General features: G+C 41.8%; 1 protein-coding gene across 1 annotated transcript; it reads left to right on the forward strand.

The window, feature by feature from the left end:
• Positions 1–16796: 16796 nt before the first annotated feature.
• On the forward strand, positions 16797–19198 carry GPR6 (G protein-coupled receptor 6). Its single transcript, XM_069973630.1, has 2 exons — positions 16797–16879; positions 18013–19198. The coding sequence occupies exon 2, from the start codon at positions 18032–18034 to the stop codon at positions 19013–19015; it is 984 nt and encodes a 327-aa protein (XP_069829731.1). The 5' UTR covers positions 16797–16879; positions 18013–18031; the 3' UTR covers positions 19016–19198.
• The last annotated feature ends 6346 nt before the right edge of the window (positions 19199–25544 follow it).

Here is a 25544-nt window from a genome sequence, read left to right on the forward strand (position 1 = left end):
ATAATGTCATGCCATAATAAAGTTTGTCACCCCCCCTTTTCCCTTTTTTTTTTACAAATAAAAATAACATATTTGTTATCGCTGCATGCAGAATCACCCGAACTACTAAACTATTACAGTTCTGACCTCACATGGTAAATATCATAAGCTCACTAAAATTACATTGCTTAGATTGGTGTAGCATTGCATGGATCAGTGAAATCGGTGCTCTGTTAGCATAGTCTGATTAAGCCAGACACTAGTAACGGAGTAACTTCTACAGCTACAGATGACAAGTACAGATCTTCAACTACAGAAGTAACTGATGGGCACCTGTTATTTGGACATTTCAATATGACAATCTCTATTGTCAAAGCATTTAAAGGGGCACTCCAGTGTGGGGGCACTTTTGCGCTAGGACTGGGGACGAGGTGGCCGAGGGAAAAGACGTCCACTCCGCGGTTCCAGCGGCGGGTCCTGCATCGCGGCACTCCAGTGCCCGGTTCCCGGACGCTTCTGAGTGTCTGACGCCATGTCTCGGGCCCGCGTCAGACACCACGGAAGCGGACGGGAACCAGGCACCGAAGCGATGCGGGACCTGCCGCTGGAGCCGGGGAGGTGAGTGGACGTCTTTTCCCTTGGCCACCTCGTCCCCTGGTCCCAGCGCTCCCACACTGGAGTACCCCTTTAAGCGGTAAATGAGTAACACCAGTAAGATCGCTAATGTTAAAGGGGTAATCCAGCGCTACAAAAACATGGCCACTTTCTTCTAGAGACAGCACCACTCTTGTCTCCAGCTTGGGCGGGGTTTTGCTGTTCAGTTCTATTGAAGTAAATGGAGATTAATTGCAAACCGCACCTGAGCTGGAGACTAGAGTCATGTTTTCTCTGAAAGAAAGTGGCCATGTTTTTGTAGCACTAGATAAACCCTTTAATCATTAGCAGCAGGTGCCTGCTGTACACAGCTTCTGAGCCCTTTCCATACACCACTACCCCCTGCCTAACTCATTTATTTACATGGGGCTGGTGAGAATGGGTTAAAAAAAAAAAAGAAAGAAAAAGCCAAAGCAGAAAAAAATCAAGAATCTAAATTTTTTTTAATTTGTGTTCATTGGATTTAACAACTCTACATGTCCTGAAAATGTATTCTAAGCATCTACTACATCTTTTGCTACTCTCTCATAAAATATGTATCTCCACCATTTTTTCATTGATTTGACTTTTATCCATTACTTGTAGTTGATTGTAGCTCACAAGGGAAACAAAATTGGTCATCTCTAATCTAATACCTACCAATACCTGTCTAGATGTTGTATATAACGACAACTCCAATAGGGCATGCCGGAGATCCATTGGATGGAGACCATTCCCATGTTAAACAGATAAACGATAGAAAAATTCCATTGAGATGAAAAACGAACCTGTTTTCTGTGTGTATTTATGAGTATATTTATAGTATTCTGTCTTCTGCCAGCAGGAATAAACTGTTCGTACAAGTTATAAAAAAGCATCATGCAAGTTTAAGATTATAATGTGTTACTTACATTATGTAATATAGTTGCCTTCTTTTCAGACACATTGTCATCTACAGCTAATGTTGCTTGTTGGAATTCTCTTCATAAATTATTGGCTAAAGCATCAGCAAAATAAATCATAATCCATTAGATAAGTGTGGAATGTGTGAACATCATTACTATGTGCTAATTGGCTTCTAGTTGAGTGACATTTACAAGAGCCAAAGGCTATTATATGTTACAGACAGGCGCTCGGGATGGCTTTGGTGCAGTAATTATGCACATAGATTCATTAGGAACCATATGGACTTTTAGCTGAAAATTGGGAAGGGCCAGTGCGACTGTTTTACATTTCACTGCCTTTCATATATCATTCTGACTAAATGCTTTACTCCAAGAGGATGATGATGAATGGGCCGACCTGCTACATTATTTCTCCATTAATTGAAACATTAATAAGTAATGGATGTTGTATGTATTACATTAAATGTAGGAAATTTAGGATTTTTTTCAAACACAATGGCAAAAAGCAAAAAATCAGACACCGGTAGCAACCAATCACAGTCCATTTTGAGACATGAAAGCTGAGCTTTGATTGGTTGCTATCTGTATAAGACTAAAATGTGTCCGATTTTTGACAGGTTTAAAGGGGTTGTCCAGCAAAAATCTTTTTATTTCAAATCAACTGGTGACAGAAGGTTATATAGATTTGTAATTTACTTCTATTAAACAAATCTCAAGCCTTCCCATACTTATTAGCTGCTGTATGTCATGCTGGAAGTGTTTTTCATTTTTAGTCTGGCACAGTGCTCTCTGCTGACATCTCTGGCCGAGACAGGAACTATCCAGAGCAGGAGAGGTTTTCTATAGCGATTCCCATAGAAAACCTCTCCTACTCTGGAGAGTTCCATAGCAGAGAGGCCTCATTCACAGTGATGTTTAAAGGGGTTATCCAGCGCTACAAAAACATGGCCACTTTTCCCCCTACTGTTGTCTCCAGTTCAGGTGCAGTTTGCAATTAATCTCCATTTACTTCAATGAACCTGAGTTTCAAAACCCCACCCAAACTGGAGACAACAGTAGGGGGAAAGTGGCCATGTTTTTGTAGCGCTGGATAACCCCTTTAAACACTGTGATCTAACTCCGCTAGCTTACTCTGTCGATAATGGCCTCCGTTTTGCAATCTGTGTCTGTTTTTCTGTGGAGCCGTTCAAATTGTACAGTGCTAGTTATAATAAAGTTTACATTTCATCCCTGTTTTATCACGTCATTACATTACATCACATCCCTGTTTTATCACGTCATTACATTACATCACATCCCTGTTTTATCACGTCATTACATTACATCACATCCCTGTTTTATCACGTCATTACATTACATCACATCCCTGTTTTATCACATCTGTGGAATCTGTGAAAAACATGAATTCCATTGATTTCTATGGGGAATCCGTGGTGTGATCAGGGTACGCAGATTGTGCGAATAGCCCAATATAGCCCAATGATCCCAGGCAACTTTGCAGTTCATGCAAGCAAGGCCTAATGGGAAATGAACAGCAGATTAGTACAAACCTACTTGTTGGGATTCTGATGGCGATTTTAATCGGCAACTATAATGGTTAGCGGGCTGCAGGATACACTATCAAAAAACCTGGTACTGCGCTCCAGCCACACTCCTGATGCAGGCATTTGCCAGATACGGATTCCTTCCAGCAACACAGTTATTTGCACTAGCAGGCCTCCTTGCCTGTGATTTACCCCGCAGAACGTACTGACAGGACAGAGAGCCGTGGAGCATTGGATAAACCTATTTAAAGGGACAGAGAGAGAGGAATGGGCATGGCAAAGCTTTCATTATAGATGTGCCTTTTTCATCCTCATCTGTCTGTACACAGCAGAGTACAAGCAGGTTCAAAACTGATTAAAACTTCTTATATTAAAATAAAAAAAAAAATGTATATAATTTTATAAAATTAAAAAAAAAAAAGCTTTGCTTTGTTCTAAGACAGTCACGTCAAACTCTGGCCCGCGGGCCAAATGTGGCCCGCAGTGCCATTACTTTTGGCCCGCCGACCAATTAACAAATTGAATTGCATCTGGTCCATCGACATTGCATTAGATTATGATGAGGGCTGAGCGCTGGCTACTATATAAAAAACTATGGGGGAGGGCTGATTACTATATAGGAGACCATGGAGGAGGTCTGGCTACTATATAAAAGACTATGGGGGTGGGCTGGCTTCTATATAAGAGACTATGGGGGAGGGCTTGGTACTATATAAGAGACTATGGGGGTGGGCTGGTTTCTATATAAGTGACTATGGGGGAGGGCTGGCTATTATATAACATACTATAGGAAAGGGCTGGCTACTGTAAGAGAGACTATGGGGAGGGCTGGCTACCATATATGAGACTATGAGGGAGGGCTGGCTACTATATATGAGACTATGGGGGAGGGCTGGCTACCATATATGAGACTATGAGGGAGGGCTGGCTACTATATATGAGACTATGGGGGAGGGCTGGCTACTATATGAGACTATTGGGGAGGGCTGGTTACTATATGAGAATATTGGGGAGGGCTGGCTAATATGTGGGACAGTTTTGGTTGGGTTAGGTACAACATGGGACAATATTGGGGGGGTTGGCTGTAACCATGTCATAGCAATTTATCATGTCATTTATCATAGTGCACAGTGCTGGGAGACTCACACCACTAACAGCGCCAGGAATACTGCACACTGCTCTGACAATGGCAGGACCGCCGCATTCGTGCTTCAATAATTATCAGGGTTAGCCCGCGATTTTGTCTAGTTTTTTAATTTTGGCCCACTGTGTATTTGAGTTTGACATCCCTGTTCTAAGAGCTCTCTGTACTGGGGAGGGTAAGTGGGGGAGGAGCATGGTGTGCAAAGCTTGGTCTACAGCCCGGTACTTTGACCCAGGAAGTCACCCTCACCTTCCAAATCATAGCAGATCCACTTTAGGCTGGGACTTACATCTGGGGCTTACATCAGGAGACAGGACTGTAGAGGTAATCTCTTCATAGCTGTAACCCCTCTCCCCGGACAGGGAGTGCTGCATGTATGTACCCACATATGCCCTGCTCCTTCTTTCATGCTCCCCACAGTCTCTGTCAGCCATTTTGTTTCCCATCCTCTCCATTCCTGCTATAATGTGCCTGCACTTACACTCAGCTATTCACACTGCTGTATAGAAAAGTTTCTGTCACTGTCCTCCTGCACAGCTCTGTGATTCTCACTTCCTGGTTGGTCCTTGCTGAACAACCCCCCCCCCCCCCCACACACACACACACACCTTTTCACATTGCTGTCATGTGACCACACAGACCTCTGACAGCAGCTCTGCTTCTCTATTCTAGCCTGTAGTACTACACTACTGCATTATGGGGATCTGCAGCTCCATCCTGCATCTACAAACTCCTGCTGTTTTTTCAGGTTTATGCACTTAGGGTGCATTCACATGTACAGGATCCGCAGCAGATTTGATGATGTGTTCAATTATTTAGATCAAATCTGCTGCAAATCCGCAGCATAAAATCTGCTGCGATATGGTGTGTGTGAAACTACCCTTACTATATATTATACTCCACATGCTGACTGCTATACCGTACAGTAACTTATAATATCACATATTCTGCTGTGTCTAAATGTTTTTTTTTTTCATTTGTTTTACATGCTATTTAGAATTTGATTTTATTTTTTAAAAAATCATTACTTTTTTGGGGTGGGGAACCAATGTTCTGCATTTCACTGTTTTCCTATGGGAAAATTTGCTTTGGTTTAAGAGTGATTTGAATTATAAGCACAGTCCCGGAACGAATTATGCTCATAATCCAAGGCACCACACTATATATATTTATACATATATATATATATATATATATATAGATATATATATATATAAACACTACCGTTCAAAAGTTTGGGGTCACATTGAAATGTCCTTATTTTTGAAGGAAAAGCACTGTACTTTTCAATGAAGATAACTTCAAACTAGTCCTAACTTTAAACAATTACACTCTATACATTGCTAATGTGGTAAATGACTCTTTAGCTGCAAAAGTCTGGTTTTTGGTGCAATATCTACATAGGTGTATAGAGGCCCATTTCCAGCAACTATCACCCCAGTGTTCTAATGGTACAATGTGTTTGCTTATTGGCTCAAAAGGCTAATTGATGATTAGAAAACCCTTGTGCAATCATGTTCACACATCTGAAAACAGTCTAGCCTGTTACAGAAGCGACAAAACTGACCTTTCTTTGAGCAGATTGTGCTTCTGGAGCATCACATTTGTGCGGTCAATTAAACGCTCAAAATGGCCAGAAAAAGAAAACTTTCATCTGAAACTCGACAGTCTATTCTTGTTTTAGAAATGAAGGCTATTCCATGCGAGAAATTGCTAAGAAATTGAAGATTTCCTACAACGGTGTGTACTACTCCCTTCAGAGGACAGCACAAACAGGCTCTAACCAGAGTAGAAAAATAAGTGGGAGGCCGCGTTGCACAACTAAGCAAGAAGATAAGCATATTAGAGTCTCTAGTTTGAGAAACAGACGCCTCACAGGTCCCCAACTGGCATCTTCACTAAATAGTACCCGCAAAACACCAGTGTCAACACCTGCAGTGAAGAGGCGGCTGCGGGATTTGGGGCTTCAGGGCAGAGTGGCAAAGAAAAAGCCATATCTGAGACTGGCCAATAAAAGAAAAAGATTAAGATGGGCAAAAGAACACAGACATTGGACAGAGGAAGACTGGAAAAAAGTGTTGTGGACGGATGAATCCAAGTTTGAGGTCTTTGGATCACAAAGAAGAACGTTTGTGAGACGCAGAACAAATGAAAAGATGCTGGAAGAATGCCTGACGCCATCTGTTAAGCATGGTGGAGGTAATGTGATGGTCTGGGGTTGCTTTGGTGCTGGTAAGGTGGCAGATTTGTACAGGGTAAAAGGGATTCTGAATAAGGAAGGCTATCACTCAATTTTGCATCGCCATGCCATACCCAGTGGACAGCGCTTGATTGGAGCCAATTTCATCCTACAACAGGACAATGACCCTAAACACACCTCCAAATTGTGCAAGAACTATTTACAGCAGAAGCAGGCAGCTGGTATTCTATCGGTAATGGAGTGGCCAGCGCAGTCACCAGATCTGAACCCCATTGAGCTGTTGTGGGAGCAGCTTGACCGTATGGTACGCCAGAAGTGCCCATCCAACCACTCCAACTTGTGGGAGCTGCTTCTAGAAGCGTGGGGTGCAATTTCTCCAGCTTACCTCAACAGATTAATAGCTAGAATGCCAAAGGTGTGCAATGCTGGAATTGCTGCAAAAGGTGGATTCTTTGACAAAAGCAAAGTTTGATGTAAAAACAATGTTATTTCAAATACAAATCATTATTTCTAACCTTGTCAATGTCTTGACTCTATTTTCTATTCATTTCGCAACGTATTGTGGTGAATAAGTGTGACTTTTCATGGAAAACACAAAATTGTTTGGGTGACCCCAAACTTTTGAACGGTAGTGTATGTACACATTTACATGCTAGAACAGGCCAATATGGACCTATGTGTACTGCTGTACCAGGCCTGTGCACAGGGCACATGGCAATACATGTGCTAGGATAATTAAAAAAAAATAATCATTGCAAAATAAAATGATCAAATTAAGTGGAAGAAATTGTTTTCACATTTTCAGAATAAGGAAAGGCAATTAGTATAATTAATTTTCATTATGTTTAAGCTTCTGATATTTTTAGTGTCAAAGATGTAATACTGAAAGTTCAAAGCTCATTTTTAGGTGAAGTTATGTTTAATGAAATGCTGGAACATAAAAATGGAGAATTTATAAACAAAAGAGAAATGAATAAAAAAGAATTGATGAGCTCCTAATTTACACGTGTAGTTATTGAACAATATTTTGTTATTATTTCCCTCAGGCACCACAATATGTCATGTACAGTGGTACCTTTGTTTAAGAGTAACTTGGATTTAGAGCGTTTTGCAAGAAGAGCGCACAGTTTTTCAAAATTGTGACTTCGTTTAAGAGTAGAGACGAGCGAACCTTGAGCATGCTCGAGTCCATCCGAACCCGAACTTTCGGCATTTGATTAGCGGTGGCTGCTGAAGTTGGATAAAGCCCTAAGGGTATGTGGAAAACATGGATATAGTCATTGGCTGTATCCATGTTTTCCAGACAATCTTAGAGCTTTATCCAAGTTCAGCAGACCCCGCTAATCAAATGCTGATCGTTCGGGTTCGGATGGACTCGAACCCGAACCCGGTTCACTCATCTCTATTTAAGAGCATTGCTTTGGTTTAAGAGCTCCCTGTACTGGGTGAGAGTAGAGAAGGGGCATGGCTTGCACAGGGTGGTCTACAGAACTGAACTCTGACCCAGGAACTCTTCCTCACCTTCCATATCATGGCAGATCCACTTCAGGCTGGGGCCTGCCTCAGGGGACAGGACTGTGGAGGTAATATCTTTACTAGGCTATACACACTGCTGCTATAATGTGGCTGCACTTACACTCAGCTATTCACACAGCTGTATAGAGAGGTTTCTGTCACTGTCCTCCTGCACAGCTCTGTGATTCTCACTTCCTGATTGGTCCATGCTGAACACCCCCCCTCCCCACTGCTGTCAAGTGACCACACAGACCTCTGACAGCAGCCCTTCTTTTCTATTCTAGCCTGTTGTACTACGCTTCTGCATTATGGAGATCTGCAGCTCCATCCTGTATTTACAAACTGCTGCTGTGTTATCAGGTTTATGCACTTACTATACATTATACTCCACAGGCTGATTACTATACTGTACAGTAACTTATAATATCACATATTCAGCTATTTCTGAATCTTTGTTTCATTTGTTTTACCTGTTATTCAGAATATAAAATCATTATTTTTGGGGTATGGAACCAATTGTCTGCATTTCAGTAATTTCTTAATTTGCTTTGGTTTAAGAGTGATTTGGATTACTAGCATGGTCCTGGAACAAATTCTGCTCGTAATCCAAGGCACCACTGCTTTTTTGTTCTTTGTTGTTTTGGCTTTTACTGCATATGCAGTTAATCCTTTCAGAGTTGTGTTCAAATGCAATTATGCCAGTAATTGTTAGGGCCAGTCTCAGTATATAAAGGGAATAAATATTTGGCGTTAAAGGGGTATTCCCATCTGGATTGTTATAGTATATCCAGAGGATATTTATTACATATATACATAGTATACTGTAACAGGCTGTAAGCAGAACAGACAAGGCCATGGGGTCTTCACTCTTAAGATAGGTTTGGGCGTATACTAAAAAAAAAGAGGGAGAGATCAAGGGCTTTGTTCCTATTTTTACGTGAATAATTGAATTTTTTGCCCATTTTTGTTCTTTTTATGAACCAGTATTTGACAGGCGAATGTTTTTTTTTTTTAACCTGCCCGTTTTGAGTATTCCCCCCAAAAAAATCACACCATCCAGGATTTGCGCCCAATTTATCACAAAGTGGTGAATGCTTATATCTGATCAGTACCAGATGAATTTGTTTGCACATTTTTTTTCAAATATTCAGAGAATATTCTATTCTCAAATTTATTTCATTAAATTAGTCTTTTTCAGCTGGGTAAAAAATTGACAAAAAACCCCAGCTCAGCGGTCATAGCGGAGTCCTACCTTGGCCGCTGAATAGCTGAGTTCCCTTGAGATGTCACGTCTCAAGCCGCAGCTCAGACCAGGAAGCGGCTGTGGGACGGAAGAATGGGGCGGTGCGATCCGGGACCTGGCGCTGGAAGCGGGAAGGTAAGTGACCGGCGGCCTCTATTTCCACCCCAGCCCAGAGTACCTCTTTAATGCAATGCTCTAGATTAGAGAGGGCAAATCTTTTAGAGACCAAGTGGACAATTCTACTAATTTATTGCAAAGTACCAACACCAGCTGTTTACCTTAATACTATACAGAGCAGGGACTCTTGTCATTATAACGGGAATCTGGGTTTTCCTGCAATACTCTATGTATCGCTGTGTACTGCACAGCTCAATAGGTAAGTGGTGATGCTGAGCATTACTACTTATCTCCTATCTTAGGTATGTGGTGGAATACATACATACTTACATTCCCACAAAGAGCACCCAGATGACTTCCTTCTTCCCCTGCAGTGCAGGTGCTTATGAATGACGTCATTGCGTTTAAATCTAGACAATGGATATGATCTTCAGTCAGTTTGAAAGGGTACTCCATTGGAAAACTTTCCTTTCAAATAAACTGGTGTCAGAAAGTTATTACTTCTATTTAAAAATATCAAGTCTTTTAGTACTTATCAGCTGCTGTATGTCCTGCAGGAAGTGGTGTATTCTTTCCAGTCTGTCACAGTGTTCTCTGCTGCCACCTCTGTCCATGACGGGAACTGTCCAGAGCAAAGGGTTTTCTATGGGGATTTGCTACTGCTCCTGACATGGAAAGTTCCTGACATGGAAAGTTCCCGACATGGACAGAGGTGGCAACAGGGAGCTCTATTTCAGACTGGAAAGAATCCACCACTTCTTCTTAAGATCTCTAAATCGTAGTAAGTTACAAATTGGTTTCAAAAAGTGATAAAAATTTGTCATTTACTTTGATTTAAAAATCTTAAGTCTTCCAGTACTTATCAGCTGCTGTATACCCTACAGGAAGTGGTGGATTCTTTGCAGTCTTACGTAGAGCTCCCTGCTGCTACCTGTGTCCATAAAAGTAGCAAATCCCCATAGTAAACTTCTGCTGCTTTGGACAGCTCCTGTCATGGACAGGGATGGCAACAGAGAGCACTGTGTCAGACTGGAAAGAACACACCACTTCCTGCAGTACGTACAGCAGCTGATAAGTACTGAAAGACTTGATTTTTCTAAATGAAAAATCTATCTATTTTTTTTTACTAGAGTACCCCTTTAAGTGTTCCTTCTAAACTGCTGTGAATGGCTCAGTGCCATACCTGCCTAAAAATTATGAATTGGAAGGTCCACGCTTGACTATTGCAAACACTTTTTTTCAAAGTTGATGGGTTTTCCAGCTGATCACTGAAAAGGTCTGTACAGCCTGAAAATGTCTCTCCAGGAGTACTGCCACAGAGAGGCTAGGTACAATTTAATTGCTTCATGTATCACAGCTGCTGATTGATGTTTCGGACTGTACAGGAAGGGGTCATTAGAACGTCCATAGAATTCCGTCTGTACACGGATGGTGTTCTGCGGACCGGACCTGGGAGCTCCCAGCATTATGATTAATTATGATGTCGGAAGCTTCTAAACAGTTTCAAAGTTCACGCTAGTGTACTGACACAGCAAATTATTTCAACAAAAATACCTATAGGGCAAAACATATGTCTCAGGGTGTACAATAAAACTGCTTTTGATTTCTGCAAACAGATTTTCTCCCTCACTGATGTCACTATTTAAAGTGTAAAGGGCTTTTTAAACAAGTGGATTATCGGCTGATCATCAGTTTAGAGCAGGCCTTAACATTTATTGCCATCAGCCACATATCTTCCTGTGTAAACGGGATGTGAGCCCGAAGACTATAAAGAGAAACAGACAGCACCGATATACATATATCTGTGCTGTCAGTTTCCATATCACAGAGCAGTACATACTTACCGCTGCTGTGATCCAGCATCCTATTCTCCAGCTCTCCCATTCAGCAGCTGTGTCTTCAGGCCCCACTTCCACCGATTGTCAATCATTTTGGAGGAGGCGAGGCCTGAATACACAGTGGCTGGATGGGAGAGCTGGAGGGATCGGATGCTAGATCACAGCAGCATTGTAAGTTCAGTATGTACTGCTGTGTGATATAGAAACTGACAGCACAGATAGGCTGGGTTCACACTACGTATATTTCAGTCAGTATTGTGGTCCTCATATTTCAACCAAAACCAGGAGTGGATTAAAAACACAGAAAGGATGTGTTCACACAATGTTGAAATTGAGTGGATGGCCGCCATTTAATGGCAAATATTTGCTGTCATTTTAAAACAACGGCTGTTGTATTGAAATAATGGCCGTTATTTACAGTTATATGGCAGCCATCCACTCAATTTCAACATTGTGTGAACAGATCCTTTCTGTGTTTTTAATCCACTCCTGGTTTTGGTTGCAATATGAGGACCACAATACTGACTGAAATATACGTAGTGTGAACCCAGCCATATACTGTATAAACGTGCTGTCAGTTTCTATGGCTGCATGAACAATATATGGATTGTTTGTGCAGCTCAGCCGCTAGATTTTTTGCTCTGTGTAAAGACACTGCAAACGAGCACTGATCTCACGTGGATCCAGTTTCCCAGGACTGGATACAGCTTTTCCTAATACCTGGGGTGGAGCGGCAGGGAGCAGAACAGATTTGAAAGGGAGACAGATGATAAGCTGCGTGTTGATCAATCAAAGATCTTCACATCGTTTCTACGGGTGATTTGCTCATCTTTAATCACGGACAGTATGGGACACATTGAATTCTGTGGCCCCAGGCACACATCAAAATTTGTTACAAAATAAAAGAAAAAAAAATACTAACAATCAATTATTTTGACGTAGGTAATCATCTGTAATAAGCTTACCCATTGCCACATGTGTACTCAACTTAGCTCATGTACCTGAAAGAAGTTTTTAGTAGTTTTGATTCATTAGTTATTTGTGACATATGGGGCACATGGGGGTCTCCAGAGACATCAGCATTTGCCCATTGACATCGCATAGTGCCAGCATACTCTATAGCAGTGTATTCTGAGGACCGTTACACATGGAAGGCACCATATGGGTATGAAACCTTGGGACACTACCAGCATCAGCAGCTTCATGAGGAGAAGCACTTGCAGCAGCTGTCTCATACATAGCAGCACCTGCAGAGCTGTCTCATACATTGTAGCACTTGCAGCAGCTGTCTCATACATTGTAGCACTTGCAGCAGCTGTCTCATACATAGCAGCACCTGCAGCAGCTGTCTCATACATAGCAGCACCTGCAGCAGCTGTCTCATACTTGGCAGAACTTGCAGCAGCTGTCTCATACATAGCAGCACCTGCAGCAGCTGTCTCATACATAGCAGCACCTGCAGCAGCTGTCTCATACATTGTAGCAATTGCAGCAGCTGTCTCATACATAGCAGCCCTTGCAGCAGCTGTCTCATATATTGTAGCACTTGCAGCAGCTGTCTCATACATAGCAGCACTTGCAGCAGCTGTCTCATACATAGCAGCACTTGCAGCAGCTGTCTCATTGATAGCAGCACTTGCAGCAGCTGTCATACATTGTAGCACTTGAAGCAGCTGTCTCATACATAGCAGCACTTGCAGCAGCTGCCTCATACATAGCAGCACTTGCAGCAGCTGTCTCATACATAGCAGCACTTGCAGCAGCTGTCTCATACATAGCAGCACTTGCAGCAGCTGCCTCATACATAGCAGCACTTGCAGCAGCTGTCATACATTGTAGCACTTGCAGCAGCTGTCTCATACATAGCAGCACCTGCAGCAGCTGTCTCATACTTGGCAGAACTTGCAGCAGCTGTCTCATACATAGAAGCACTTGCAGCAGCTGTCTTATACATAGCAGCACCTGCAGCAGCTGTCTCACACATAGCACCCCTTGCAGCAATTAGTGAGGCGGGATGCTGCTGATTGGCTGAGCGTCAATAGTGAAGATAGAAGACCGGAGTGGTAAGTATAAGAATTTGCATTTCCACAGCCTTAAAGTGAATGTACCATCAGTTAATAAAATCAATTTTTCTTAACTACCTGATCAGCACCACTGCGCTATTTCAAGGGTGCACCTAATTTTCAGAATCACTACCTGTTTCCAATATTAAATAGATATGCAATTAAAGTGTCACTGTCATTTTTTTTTGCAGAAATCAATAGTACAGGCGATTGTAAGAAACTTTGTAGTTGGGTTTATAAGCCGAAAAATTCTATTTTATCATGAAAAAGCAGTTTGAAGCTCTCCCCCTTGTCTTCATGGTTCTCTTATGGAGAGGGGAGGGGTGGAGGGAGTTGAGGCATCAAAGCAGGACAACAAAAAGTTAATTTACAGCTACTGGGCTATCTCATCTGAAGTCAGCACTGACCTCTCTGACCTCTGAATACCGGCTTTCACACAGGTCCCACTGTGTAATCCTTTGGGCTCTGCTCTTTGCTGCCGACTAATCTCCCTCCTCTCCCCTCCCCTCTCCATAGAACAGACAGGGGCACGTCTGATGTAAAAGAGTCGAGATTTCCTGATAATGAGCAGTGGATGAGAGGGGGGGCTGGGAAAAGGCATATAAGAATGCAGATAATGGCATATCTGCCTATAAACCCAATTACAAAGTTTCCTAAAATTGCCTGTACTATTGATTTCTGTAAAAAATTTAACCAAAACAACAGTGGCACTTTAAGACTTGTTGGAAGGCTTCTCAAGAAACCATGTAACCTTTCCAGGAGTTCATGACATGCTAGTGATATCATTATCATCCGACAGCCACATTTTCCCTGTTTTGCAGATCTGCAAATACAGATGCATTATGGATGCTTATTTGCAGACCATGGACTAAGAATTACGTACAAATGACCCACACATGGAAACCTATGCTGATGTGTGAGAGAGAAACATAATACCATCATATGCGCATTCCTACACAAGCTCTATGTAAGATAGTATCATGCTTTGCAGAAGATGAAGACATAAATCAGTGCTAGAGATCCCAGTCTTTTTTGCTCTTCTCTCCCTTTCTCGGTTTATGGAGAAAGAATTTTGTGCTTAATAAGATACAATACAAAATTTCTTATCTAGGCTTGGTCTATGGGCATATGGGAAAAAGTAGTTATAGGTTATTGCATTGGCCAGCAGTCTTTGCTTTTCATCTTTCAAAAATGAAAGTCATGTCTTGTAACATTGTTATTATACTATGGTTTATGATGGATCATGTTTCTTTCATCACTTTGTGAGGCATCAATCTTATCAAGGATCTGTCTGTACTAGGAGCACAATGAGAGGGGTAATGTTCTGTCTGTGTCAATGACAGCTAGAAAAACCTTAAAGAAAAGTAAAGAGAAGGCTGTCTGGGGAAACAGTTTTCTTTCCCTGTAAGACAGCTACAACTATAGGATTAGTGGTGGTCTGACCTCTGGCTCTCCCCACCAATCAGGTGACTAAAAGGGCTGTAACACCCATGTGAGCAATGCAGCTTCTTCATTTCCTACCAGACACAGCTCTGTACATCCAGTAGTGGATCTACCTGGTCTTGCAACTAGTCCTATGCACTTCAGTAGAGGTCGGACACCCAACAGTCAGATTTTGCTGACCTATCTTAAAGTGTCACTGTCGTATTTTTCTTGTTTTTGTTGCAAAAATCAATAGTACAGGTGATTTTAAGAAACTTTGTAATTGGGTTTATTAGGCAAATATGCCATTATCTGCATTCAAAAAGACTTTTCCCAGGTCCCTCTCCTTTCTGTCATCCACTGCTCATTATCAGGAAATCTCGACTCTTTTTCATCAGTCGGGTCCTGTCTGTGCTATGGAGGGGGGAGGAGGGAGATTAGTCGCCAGCAGAGAACAAAGGATTACACTACAGGACCTGTGTGCAAGAGGTATTCAGAAAATCGCCTGTACTATTGGTTTCTGCAAAAAAAATAAAAATTAAACGACAGTGACACTTTAATGTAAAAGTCCCAGACAACCCCTGTAGCAACTTGAAAATGTGTGCAGGAAACCTTTTAAATCCCCTAAGTCCCCAAGGATCATATTCATTTTCCCCAGTACTTCCTGCAGATGCTCCATCAGACTGAAATCTGGAAAACATAGACACTAGAGATGAGCGAACCTGGAGCATGCTCGAGTCCATCCGAACCCGATCGTTCGGCATTTGATTAGCGGTGGCTGCTGAAGTTGGATAAAGCCCTAAGGCTATGTGGAAAACATGGATATAGTCATTGGCTGTATCCATGTTTCCCAGACAAACTTAGAGCTTTATCCAAGTTCAGCAGCCCCGCTAATCAAATGCCAAACGTTCGGGTTCGGATGGACTCAAGCATGCTCGAGGTTCGCTCATCTCTGACACCAATGAACACATTGTACTCTTTGGCATATTCCTGAACACTGTTTGCTCTGTGGCAGGGATCATTCTCCTGTTCTTGGAGGTATGGGGTGTGATAGCAGGGAGCAAAGTATAATTGTGCATCTAAGCCCCAATATTTGGTGATGGAGTCAGTGTCTGTGTGAATTGTGTTTTAGCACTGATTTTACTTTTTTAATTTTGGGTAGGGGAAAGGCATTGAGAAGATGGTTAGCTGCAGGGAGAATATTGATGCTGTTGTTTTGAAGGACAGGGAAGTAGTAGTTACACTTTGATATGTTGTCCTAATAGAAGCCATTGGACCTCACCCTGTGTCCAGCTTTTGCAATACTACAACTCCCAGCATGATCTGATAACCTTGAGGGCCCTATTCCACGGGACGATTATCGTTCGCATAATTGTTAATGATAAACGATCTCAAACGACCGCTATTGCGAACGACCTGAAATCATTTACCCATTTACGCGAAACGATGATCGTTACTTATGATTGTTCTTGCGCTACTGCGAACGACCAGACAACGTCTTATTCCATGCGAACGACCAATGATAAAAATAGGTCCAGGTCTTATTAAGCAATCAAAGATTTCTCGTTTCGTCGTTTAATCGTTAACTGCTATTCAACCGAACGATCGCTTCGTTCTGAGCGATGTAACGATTACCTGACCCGTGGATATTTAAACATGTTATCTTATGGACAACTATGGTCATAAATGTTCCTTTGTATCCACATTGTACCAGCTTTAGCTTATTCTAAATGCGGGGGTCTGTTATGACATACTTAATATTTAAACTTCATGTACCCATTTTCTTGCCATGAACCCGGTACCGCAAGCATACAGTAGATTTTAAGGTTGTTTCCCTAACCCCTAGAGCTTACACTCCATCACTAGGATCACAGGCTCATTTGTATTGCAGCTGCTGCGTTATTATCTGCCTGTATTTGCGGCATCACTGAGACTCTGCTGCTGATCAATCTCCTTTTCATGGACGTCAATGGTTTAAGTCATCCCCTGGTGCTATGCGGTGCAACACAAGCAACACACAGCGAGTATGATAGCCATCTGAGCAGCAGCCCCAGCCAGTCCCAGCTCTTCTCCTGTCCCCTCCTCCCATGCTCTGCCCACCTCTTCTCACAACCTACAGTCGGTGTACAGTACATTCTCCTCTGCCTGCCTGCCACAGCACCAGTCCCTCACTCATCAGGTCAGAGGACTGAGGTGCATCCTGGCTCATAGACTGTATTGCATAGACTGGGACTCTACAGCTCACTCCTGAAATGTCCTGCTAAGCCTCTTTACAGGTAAGCACAGAAACCTGCTATACACATTAATGGGATCCTTATTTTAACCAAATTAACAATATTTGAACCTGATGTACCTGATATGCAGCATGGTGTACAGAGACTATACATGTATATATTCCTGTTAAACATTACACATGTATATTGCATCTGCAGCCTGGTGCACAGAGCCTATACATCTATAGTATATAGTGCATATATACATGTATATATTCCTGTTAAACATTACACATGTATATTGCATATGCAGCATGGTGTACAGAGCCTATACGTGTATATTGTATACTGTATATACATGTATAATATTATACATATATATTGTATATTGCATGTGCAGCATGGTGTACAGAGCCTATACCTGTACACTTATTATGATGCATGTCTTAGATCACATTGAGCCGGCAATAACCTGATGCTTCAGCACCATGGACAGAGGCGGCAGGGCTTGCTGTACGATGTGCTGTGATACTGGAAGAAATCCCTTTATATATTATTGTAAACATCTCCTTATTTATATATTATTGTAAACATCATTACATATTATTGTTACCATCTCTCTCTCTCTCTCTCTCTCTCTCTCTCTCTCTCTCTATATATATATATATATATATATATATATATATATATATATATTATTGTAAAATCTCCTTATATATTATTGTAACCATCACATATTGTAACATCTCCATATATATATATATATATATTATTGTGAAATCTCCATATATATATATATATATATATATATATATATATATATATATGTTACTGTAACCATCTCCACACACACACACACACACACATATATTATTGTAAAATCTTCTTATATACAGTATCACTGTAACCATCTCCTTATATATTATTGTAACCAACTGCTTATATATTACTTTAACCATCTCCTTATATATCATAGTAACATCTCCTTATATATTATTATAACCATCTCCTTATATATCACTGTAACCATCTCCTTATATATCACTGTAACCATCTCCTTATATATCATAGTAACCATCTCCTTATATATCATTATAACCATCTCCTTATATATTATTGTCGCCATCTCCTTATATATCACTGTAACCATCTCCTTATATATCATTGACACTGAATGTTCTCTCTGTGATTTGCAGGCGACAACACACTGGAGCAATGAATGAGAGCCTCAATGACAGTGACAGCAGCTTCTCCCAGCCCTGGATCCAGACAAGCGATGTCAATGCTTCCCTGGAGTTGTCAGCTTTCTTCTCAGTCTTTACCATCAACCCTTGGGATATTATGCTGTGCATCTCAGGAACCATCATTGCCTGCGAGAACGCCATCGTGGTGGCCATCATCTTCTACACCCCAACGCTAAGAACCCCCATGTTCGTGCTGATCGGGAGCCTGGCTACTGCAGATCTCCTGGCTGGCTTCGGCTTGATCCTAAATTTTGTATTTCAGTATGTGATCCAGTCAGAGACGATCAACCTGATCACAGTGGGCTTTCTGGTGGCTTCCTTCACCGCTTCAGTGAGCAGCCTATTGGCCATCACTGTGGACAGGTACCTGTCACTGTACAATGCACTGACTTACTCCTCAGAGAAGACCATCTTATGGATTCATCTCATGCTGGTGGTCACCTGGGGGGTGTCCATGTGTCTGGGTCTCCTACCAGTGTTGGGCTGGAACTGTTTAGAGGACATCTCATCTTGCAGCATTGTCAGGCCTCTGACCAAAAGTAATGTGACTCTCTTATCCACCTCCTTCTTTTTCATCTTCATTTTAATGCTGCATCTCTACATCAAAATCTGCAAAATAGTCTGCAGACATGCTCACCAGATAGCACTACAGCAACATTTCCTTACAGCCTCCCACTATGTAGCAACAAAGAAAGGAGTCTCCACTTTGGCAATCATTCTTGGGACTTTTGGGGCCAGCTGGTTGCCCTTTGCCATTTACTGTGTGGTGGGAGACCCTGAATACCCCTCAGTGTACACTTATGCCACCCTCCTACCCGCCACTTACAACTCCATGATCAACCCAATCATATATGCCTACAGAAACCAAGAAATCCAAAGGTCCATGTGGGTTCTTTTCTGTGGCTGCTTTCACTCCAAAGTGTCCTTTCGCTCCAGATCACCCAGTGATGTTTAAAGGGACTTTTAGCACTGCACCAATGACAATCTAGTGAATTCATCAGTGCCTGCTATGGACAGCTAGATGGGTGCTGTGTCCTTGGTAAGAAGAGACTGTGGTGGAACTTTAGCACTTTATCTGTTTTGATATCTCTGGGAAGGGTCAGTCCTGAGTCTGAACAATATGGAGGTCTCTAGGATCCATGGGTGAAGTGACTATGCTTCAATATCGCACTTTATATCGAGCTGCTGTACTGCCAAATCAGTGTTGTCAGGGCTGAGAACGAATGTTGTGTCTTTTGTTTTATGTCACGATATATTTTGTCACTAATGCTGAGAACTTTTGTACCCAACGAAATAAAAGTCGTTGCCATGTAGTTATTAGTGTGTTGGTGTATTATTCTCTCTGGCTTACATGGACTATAGAGTAGATGACTACTGAGCTGAGAATTAGTCATGGAAATGCAGTGTACCATGCAAAAACAGTATCTGAATCACAGCCAACATCTCTACTATGGGGACTGTTCCTTTACTTTCTCCTTTTACCAGTCTTTAGTTTATAAGACCCGTAGATGTTCCTAGGTTTTGGTGTGGGTACCCCCCTTGGCCTAAGCTTTACGTCAGAATAATGTTGAAAGTGAGTGCTGATCTGCATGGTTACCTGAGCAGAATACCAATAACACCCACACAAGAGCCAGGCTGCTCATGTTCTGTGTATCCACTACTACAGGCAACTAAAGGGTTAACCACAGGGGCAGCACATTGTCAGCATGACATGTGATGAAGATGAGTCCATGTGGTACCTCTGCTATCAAACTGATCAGAGATCCATAGATGCAGCTACGTTGTTACACTCATTATTTACAATATTTATTATCTCTATGCACCAAGAAGATTGTTTTTGACATCTACCCCAGAAACCTGAACTGTCATCAAAAGGTTTATATAGGAAACATTCAGTGCAAGGTAATAACTATCAGCAACATAGCAACGGTTGTTAAGGTTATTTAAAGTGTCCGCCTTCAAATACCATGTCACACATTAGTGGTAGAATGAATTCCCATTAAGTTACTTTGTAAATACATTGTATTACTTATCTTACATTGAGCCTGGGGTACAACCTATATAATAATCCAATGTTACAATCACTACCTTTCTCATATCTGCATATAGCCTATATTAGGTGCAGGTTCTTCATTTGATAGTATGATAGTATGCCATGTCTGACCTCAAACAGAGGTGAGGTCAGACATGGCATATTCCAGAGGTTGCAATGAATTACAGTGCAATGCATGTGGATGGGTTTTAAAAGTGTCATTGACATTGACTGGGAAAAGGAGTATTCTGTGGATTTTCATTTAAAGCGACTCTGTACCCACAATCTGACCCCCCCCCCCCCCAAACCACTTGTACCTTCGGATTGCTGCTTTTAATCCAAGATCTGTCCTGGGGTCCGTTCAGCAGGCGATGCAGTTATTGTCCTAAAAAACTACTTTTAAACTGGCAGCCCTGTGCCCAATGGCTGGGGCTTAGATTGTGTATGCATTAGGCTGGCACAACCTGTCTGTCCCTCCTTTACGCCCTCCTCATCATTAGGAATGCTCCAGGCAGATTGTCTCCTACTACTCAGCTGTGTCAGAGAGGAGAAAATGTTCGAGTGGCATTCCTAATGATGAAGAGGGTGGGGAGGAGGGATGGAGGGGTGGTGCAAAGTTAGGGCACAGATACATTAAGCCCCGGCCGTTGGGTAAGGGGCTGCAAGTTTAAAAGTTGTTTTTTTAAAACAGCTATCCGAATATACAAGTGGTTTGGGCGGGGGGGGGGGGGTTGCCCCATTGTGGGTACAGAGTCGCTTTAAATGCAGGAGTGACACAAGTTGTTGGTTTTTTTTACAGAAAAAAAATCTCCTTTCTGATGTATTTAATATAATCTAATGGGGATTCTGCTGAGAAATCACTGCCCTGAGAAAAAGTCTGCCACGTGACCTCATCATAAGTAACTTTGCCACTTTTCTATGTATTTAGCAGATATGTAGAACTGTTTGACAACTTATTAATAGCAAACAGCAGAAGCGTGGAGGCAACTCTGGATTAGGTCACTTTCACACAATTCTTTGTAAGTCAAAACTAAGAGTAGGTCCAAAACATGAAAGAGATAGAAATCTCTTCTATTATAGTTTCTATTCCTTGTTCTGGGTTACCGCTGCATTTCCGGGCACTTTATGTCTGGCAGCTAGTGCAGGGCAGGACATTCTGATATCCATTGGATCCATATGTCCTGGACTTTTTCTTCTAAAAACAGTGGGGAAGATTCTATTTCTCATATTGCTCCAGTAAAATGAAAGCTAAGGCCATTTACTCTAGATATGCACAAGCCAAAAAGACAGAAATGGCTGCACATCGCACCCATGGCTGACACGAAAGCTTATTCAGCTACATTTAAAACCAACATCAGAAGTTAGTATATAATTTGGCCAAACCATATTGCCTCATGTACCACGTGCAGGTCTTCTGATACACATGAGTCCCTAACCAAACAATTTACTCTAGATATGTGTCATGGGGCCACAGTATATGTTTTTGCAGCATAGTCCCTAAGTGTCCTTAGGCTCTTTTTCTTGGATGGCCTAATTTATCGGCAAATAACAGGCGTTATTTTAGAACGAATGATGGCCATCCAAGAAAAAGGGCATTTTGACAGTATGTAAGCCACTATTTAGCAAATGGAGAAAACAGAGTTATCATGAGAAGTTAGGTGGGAACCATTCTGTAGTTTCCTTTAGGGCTCATTTGCAGCTCCCTCATAATGTATATAGGGCCTGCAGTAAACGGTCTATAGGCATTACTTGAAGGCTGGGTCACATTCAGTATTATGGGCAAAATTTGGTCAGTATTTTCAGTCCTGGTTTGGGGTAAAATAAAATGAACTAAAAAACGAATGACGATACGTGTAAAGTCAGCCAAAGAGTATATTTACACACAGCAGAAGAAATTTCAATTCATCTTTATATCCTTGTGCTTGCTGCTGAAACAATCCTATTCAGATCATTGAACCTTAATTCCACTCAGAAAAACTTTTGCAAAAATATCCGCCCTTTGTAAATCCATTGGAACATTGAGATTGTTGATCCAAGACTGTGACACAAACTGCAGGATTTACCTGTGAGCAGTTAGAGCATCACTTTTGCATCACTTGATGGAGAAATGCGTTGCTGTTTCTATTTAAAATTATACAAGATTACAATCATTCACATATGCATTAAAAGGGTACTCCAGGTACTTTGTAATATAACTTTACTTATTATATATTTTTTAATATACATTTGTACTTCTGTTTAGTGACAGCAGTAGGGGGCGACACAGCCCCTCTGCTGCCACCTATGCATGTGTCGAGAACTGCAGGCCTCTGATGCCCTGCTCTGTTGTAGCTCTGCTGAACAACGCTATTTCTATATAGAACAGGGGATTTGTCCCTCTCTCCCCCAACAGTACACGGTGGAGAGATCAGGGGGAGACATGATCGCAGTGCCCAGGAGCCTCTGCTTAAGGCCCTATTCCACGGAACGATTATCGTTCGTATTCGGCCGATATCGGCCGCTACGGACGGTGATCGTCCCGTAGAATAGAATGCAACGATCAGCCGACATCGTTCATGTCGGCTGATCGTTGCAGTCGCTTGTTTTTCAACATGTTGAAAAACAAGCGACTGATATAGCAGCAATCTGCTGCCGTCGCTCCGTTGAATAGGAGCGTCGGCAGAAGATGCTGCTATATCCTATGGGCTGCCCGGACGATCTAGCGTTCCCCCGGGCAGCCCCCCTGCAGCTCCCCGCCGCCCCTCCCGCTCGCTGCTGCCGCGCTGAATAGCGGCGGCAGCGAGCGGGGAACGAGGAGCAAACGAGCGCTTAGAGCGATCGTTTGTTCCTCTGACGACCAGTGGAATAGGGGCATAAGTTAGTGGTGTCTGCTATCGCAATAGCAATCAGTGCTCCCACTGCGGAGGCTCCTGAACAGCTTTAAAGGGGGTTATCCAGCGCTACAAAAACATGGCCACTTTCCCCCTACTGTTGTCTCCAGGTCAGGTGCGGTTTGCAATTAAGCTCCATTTACTTCAATGGAACTGAGTTTCAAAACCACACCCAAACTGGAGACAACAGTAGGGGAAAGTGGCCATGTTTTTGTAGCGCTGGATAACCCCTTTAAATAAATATATATATATATATATATTTTTTTTTTTTTTTATTATTATTTTTTTTTTAATTTTTTTTAAAATAAAGTTATATTCCAAAGTAATTTTTGTTGGTCACTTGAGTACCCTTTTAATGCACATTTGAATCAGACCTGTTTTTGAGTCAATGATTATAACCCTGTCTTAATTTAACTAATAAAAAAATACATCTATCCATCAATAGGTAAAGGATAAGTGATACTCTAACTGCTTTCAGCTAACTCCTATATCTACATAATAAAATTGAATGTCTGTTTGTCCATCTGTCCGTCTGTCTGTCCCCTATAGACTTCCAAATACCAGAACCATTTGGCCCCAAATTTGGCACACAGATACATTGGATATCTGGGAATGTTAGAGCGAAGGTCCCGTCTTTGCCAGATGTACAGGAGAGGGGGAGGGAAGAGCGGCGCCCCATAGAAATTAATGGGAGACTCTCCACACTCCAGGTGACATAATTAGAGCTGCAGTGTGTCTCCCCAGCAATGCACAGGTGAGGGGATTAGCCTCGGCCAGAGCTATAGAGACATGAATGTTGTGGAGTTTAGAATTTACCGTACAAAGATGATGTCAGTGTCTGACCACTGACCACATCCCCCTTCACACACACACATACCCCCCCCCCCTCCTCTCAACCCCCCCCTCCTCGTCACCAACACACTAATAGTTAGGAAGGTATACTGAAGCCTTAAGGTGCGTTTACACGTAACGATTATCGTGCATTTGCGCGATAACAATCGAATTCAAACGATAATCGTACTTGTAAACACAGCGAACGATCAAACGACGAATGAGAAATCGTTCATTTTGATCTTTAAACATGTTATCAAATCGTCGTTCGTCGTTCGCAAAAAATTCGCAGATCGTTCCGTGTGAACAGTCGTTCGACGATTTAACCAATGTGTGAGATAGGCTTAAGCGATCGCAAAACGAATTTTCCGTATGATATATCGTACCGTATAAACGCTGATCGTTATGAAAAAAAATCGTTACTCTGACATCGTTAATCGTACAATCGGGCCAATTATCGTTTTGTGTAAACGCACCATTAGCAACCTATATGATTATTACTTTCATTTTCAGAGCGAGCTGGAATCTGATTGGTTGCCCCTTTGTCTTTCACAATAGTTCAGTGTGCATAAGTTACAATTTACAGAAACAGTGCAGAACTGTCAGGGTATATAGGGCTCCTGGCGATTTCCCCTTAAACAAGAAACAAGGGCATAGTTTAACCCCTTAACGACATAAGGGCGTATATTTACGCCCTGATGCGGTTAAAGACGTTCAGAGCGGGGCCGCGCGGGACACCTCACACAGACCCATAGACCAAAGGATAAAAGTGCTATAAGCCTGGGAACGGATATTTGTTGACAATGGTTTGAATTTTTTACAGACCATCAGATACAATATAAGTTATACATGTTATATATCGTTTTAATCGTAACAACTTGAGGAACATGCATAACAAGTCAGTTTTACCCCAGGGCGAATGGCGTAAAAACACATTTCCCCCCAAATGAACAAAATGCGTTTTTTTTTTTTCAATTTCATCACACATTTATTTTTTTTCTGGATTCGCAGTGTACTTTATGCAAAAATTCAGCCTGTCATTGCAAAGTACAATTAGTGACGCAAAAAATAAGGGCTCATGTGGGTTTCTAAGTGGAAAAATGCAAGTGCTATGGCCTTTTAAGCACAAGGAGGAAAAAACAAAAACGCAAAAATCTAAATTGGCTCTGTCCTTAAGGGGTTAACCTCCTAGGCACTACTGAAAGAAATCTTATAAAGGGGTTATCCAGCAAAAATCTTTTTAGTTTAAATCAACTGGTTTCAGAAAGTTATATAGATTCGTAATTTACTTCTATTTAAACATCTTAAATCTTCCCATACTTATCAGCTGCTGTATGTCCTTCAGGAAATGTTGTTTTCTTTCCAGTGCTCTCTGCTGACAGGAACTGTCCAGATCAGCAGCAAATCTCCATAGAAAACCTCTCCTGCTCTGGACAGTTCCTGTCTCGGCCAGAGAAGTCAGCAGAGAGCACTGAAAGGAAAACATTTCCTGCAGGACATACAGCAGCTGATAAGTAGGGGAAGACTTGCGATTTTTTTATAGAAGTAAATTACCAATCTATATAACTTTCTGAAACCAGTTAATTTGAAAAAAAAAAGATTTTCGCTGGACAACCCCTTTAACACACTGACACTTTATACCCGGGCAGCCCCAGGTACATTTTCTACTATTAGATAATACTGTGAAAAGTATTATTGCTCATTGTTACCTATAGTCAATTTATAACCATACAAAGTATAATGAGATTCTA

The sequence above is a fragment of the Dendropsophus ebraccatus genome, chromosome 6, assembly GCF_027789765.1.
Source record: "Dendropsophus ebraccatus isolate aDenEbr1 chromosome 6, aDenEbr1.pat, whole genome shotgun sequence".
In the NCBI taxonomy this organism is placed as follows: Eukaryota; Metazoa; Chordata; class Amphibia; order Anura; family Hylidae; genus Dendropsophus; species Dendropsophus ebraccatus.

Excerpts from the sequence above, each read along its gene's own strand:
- GPR6 (XM_069973630.1), top strand. The coding sequence starts at position 18,032 with ATGAATGAGAGCCTCAATGACAGTGACAGCAGCTTCTCCCAGCCCTGG.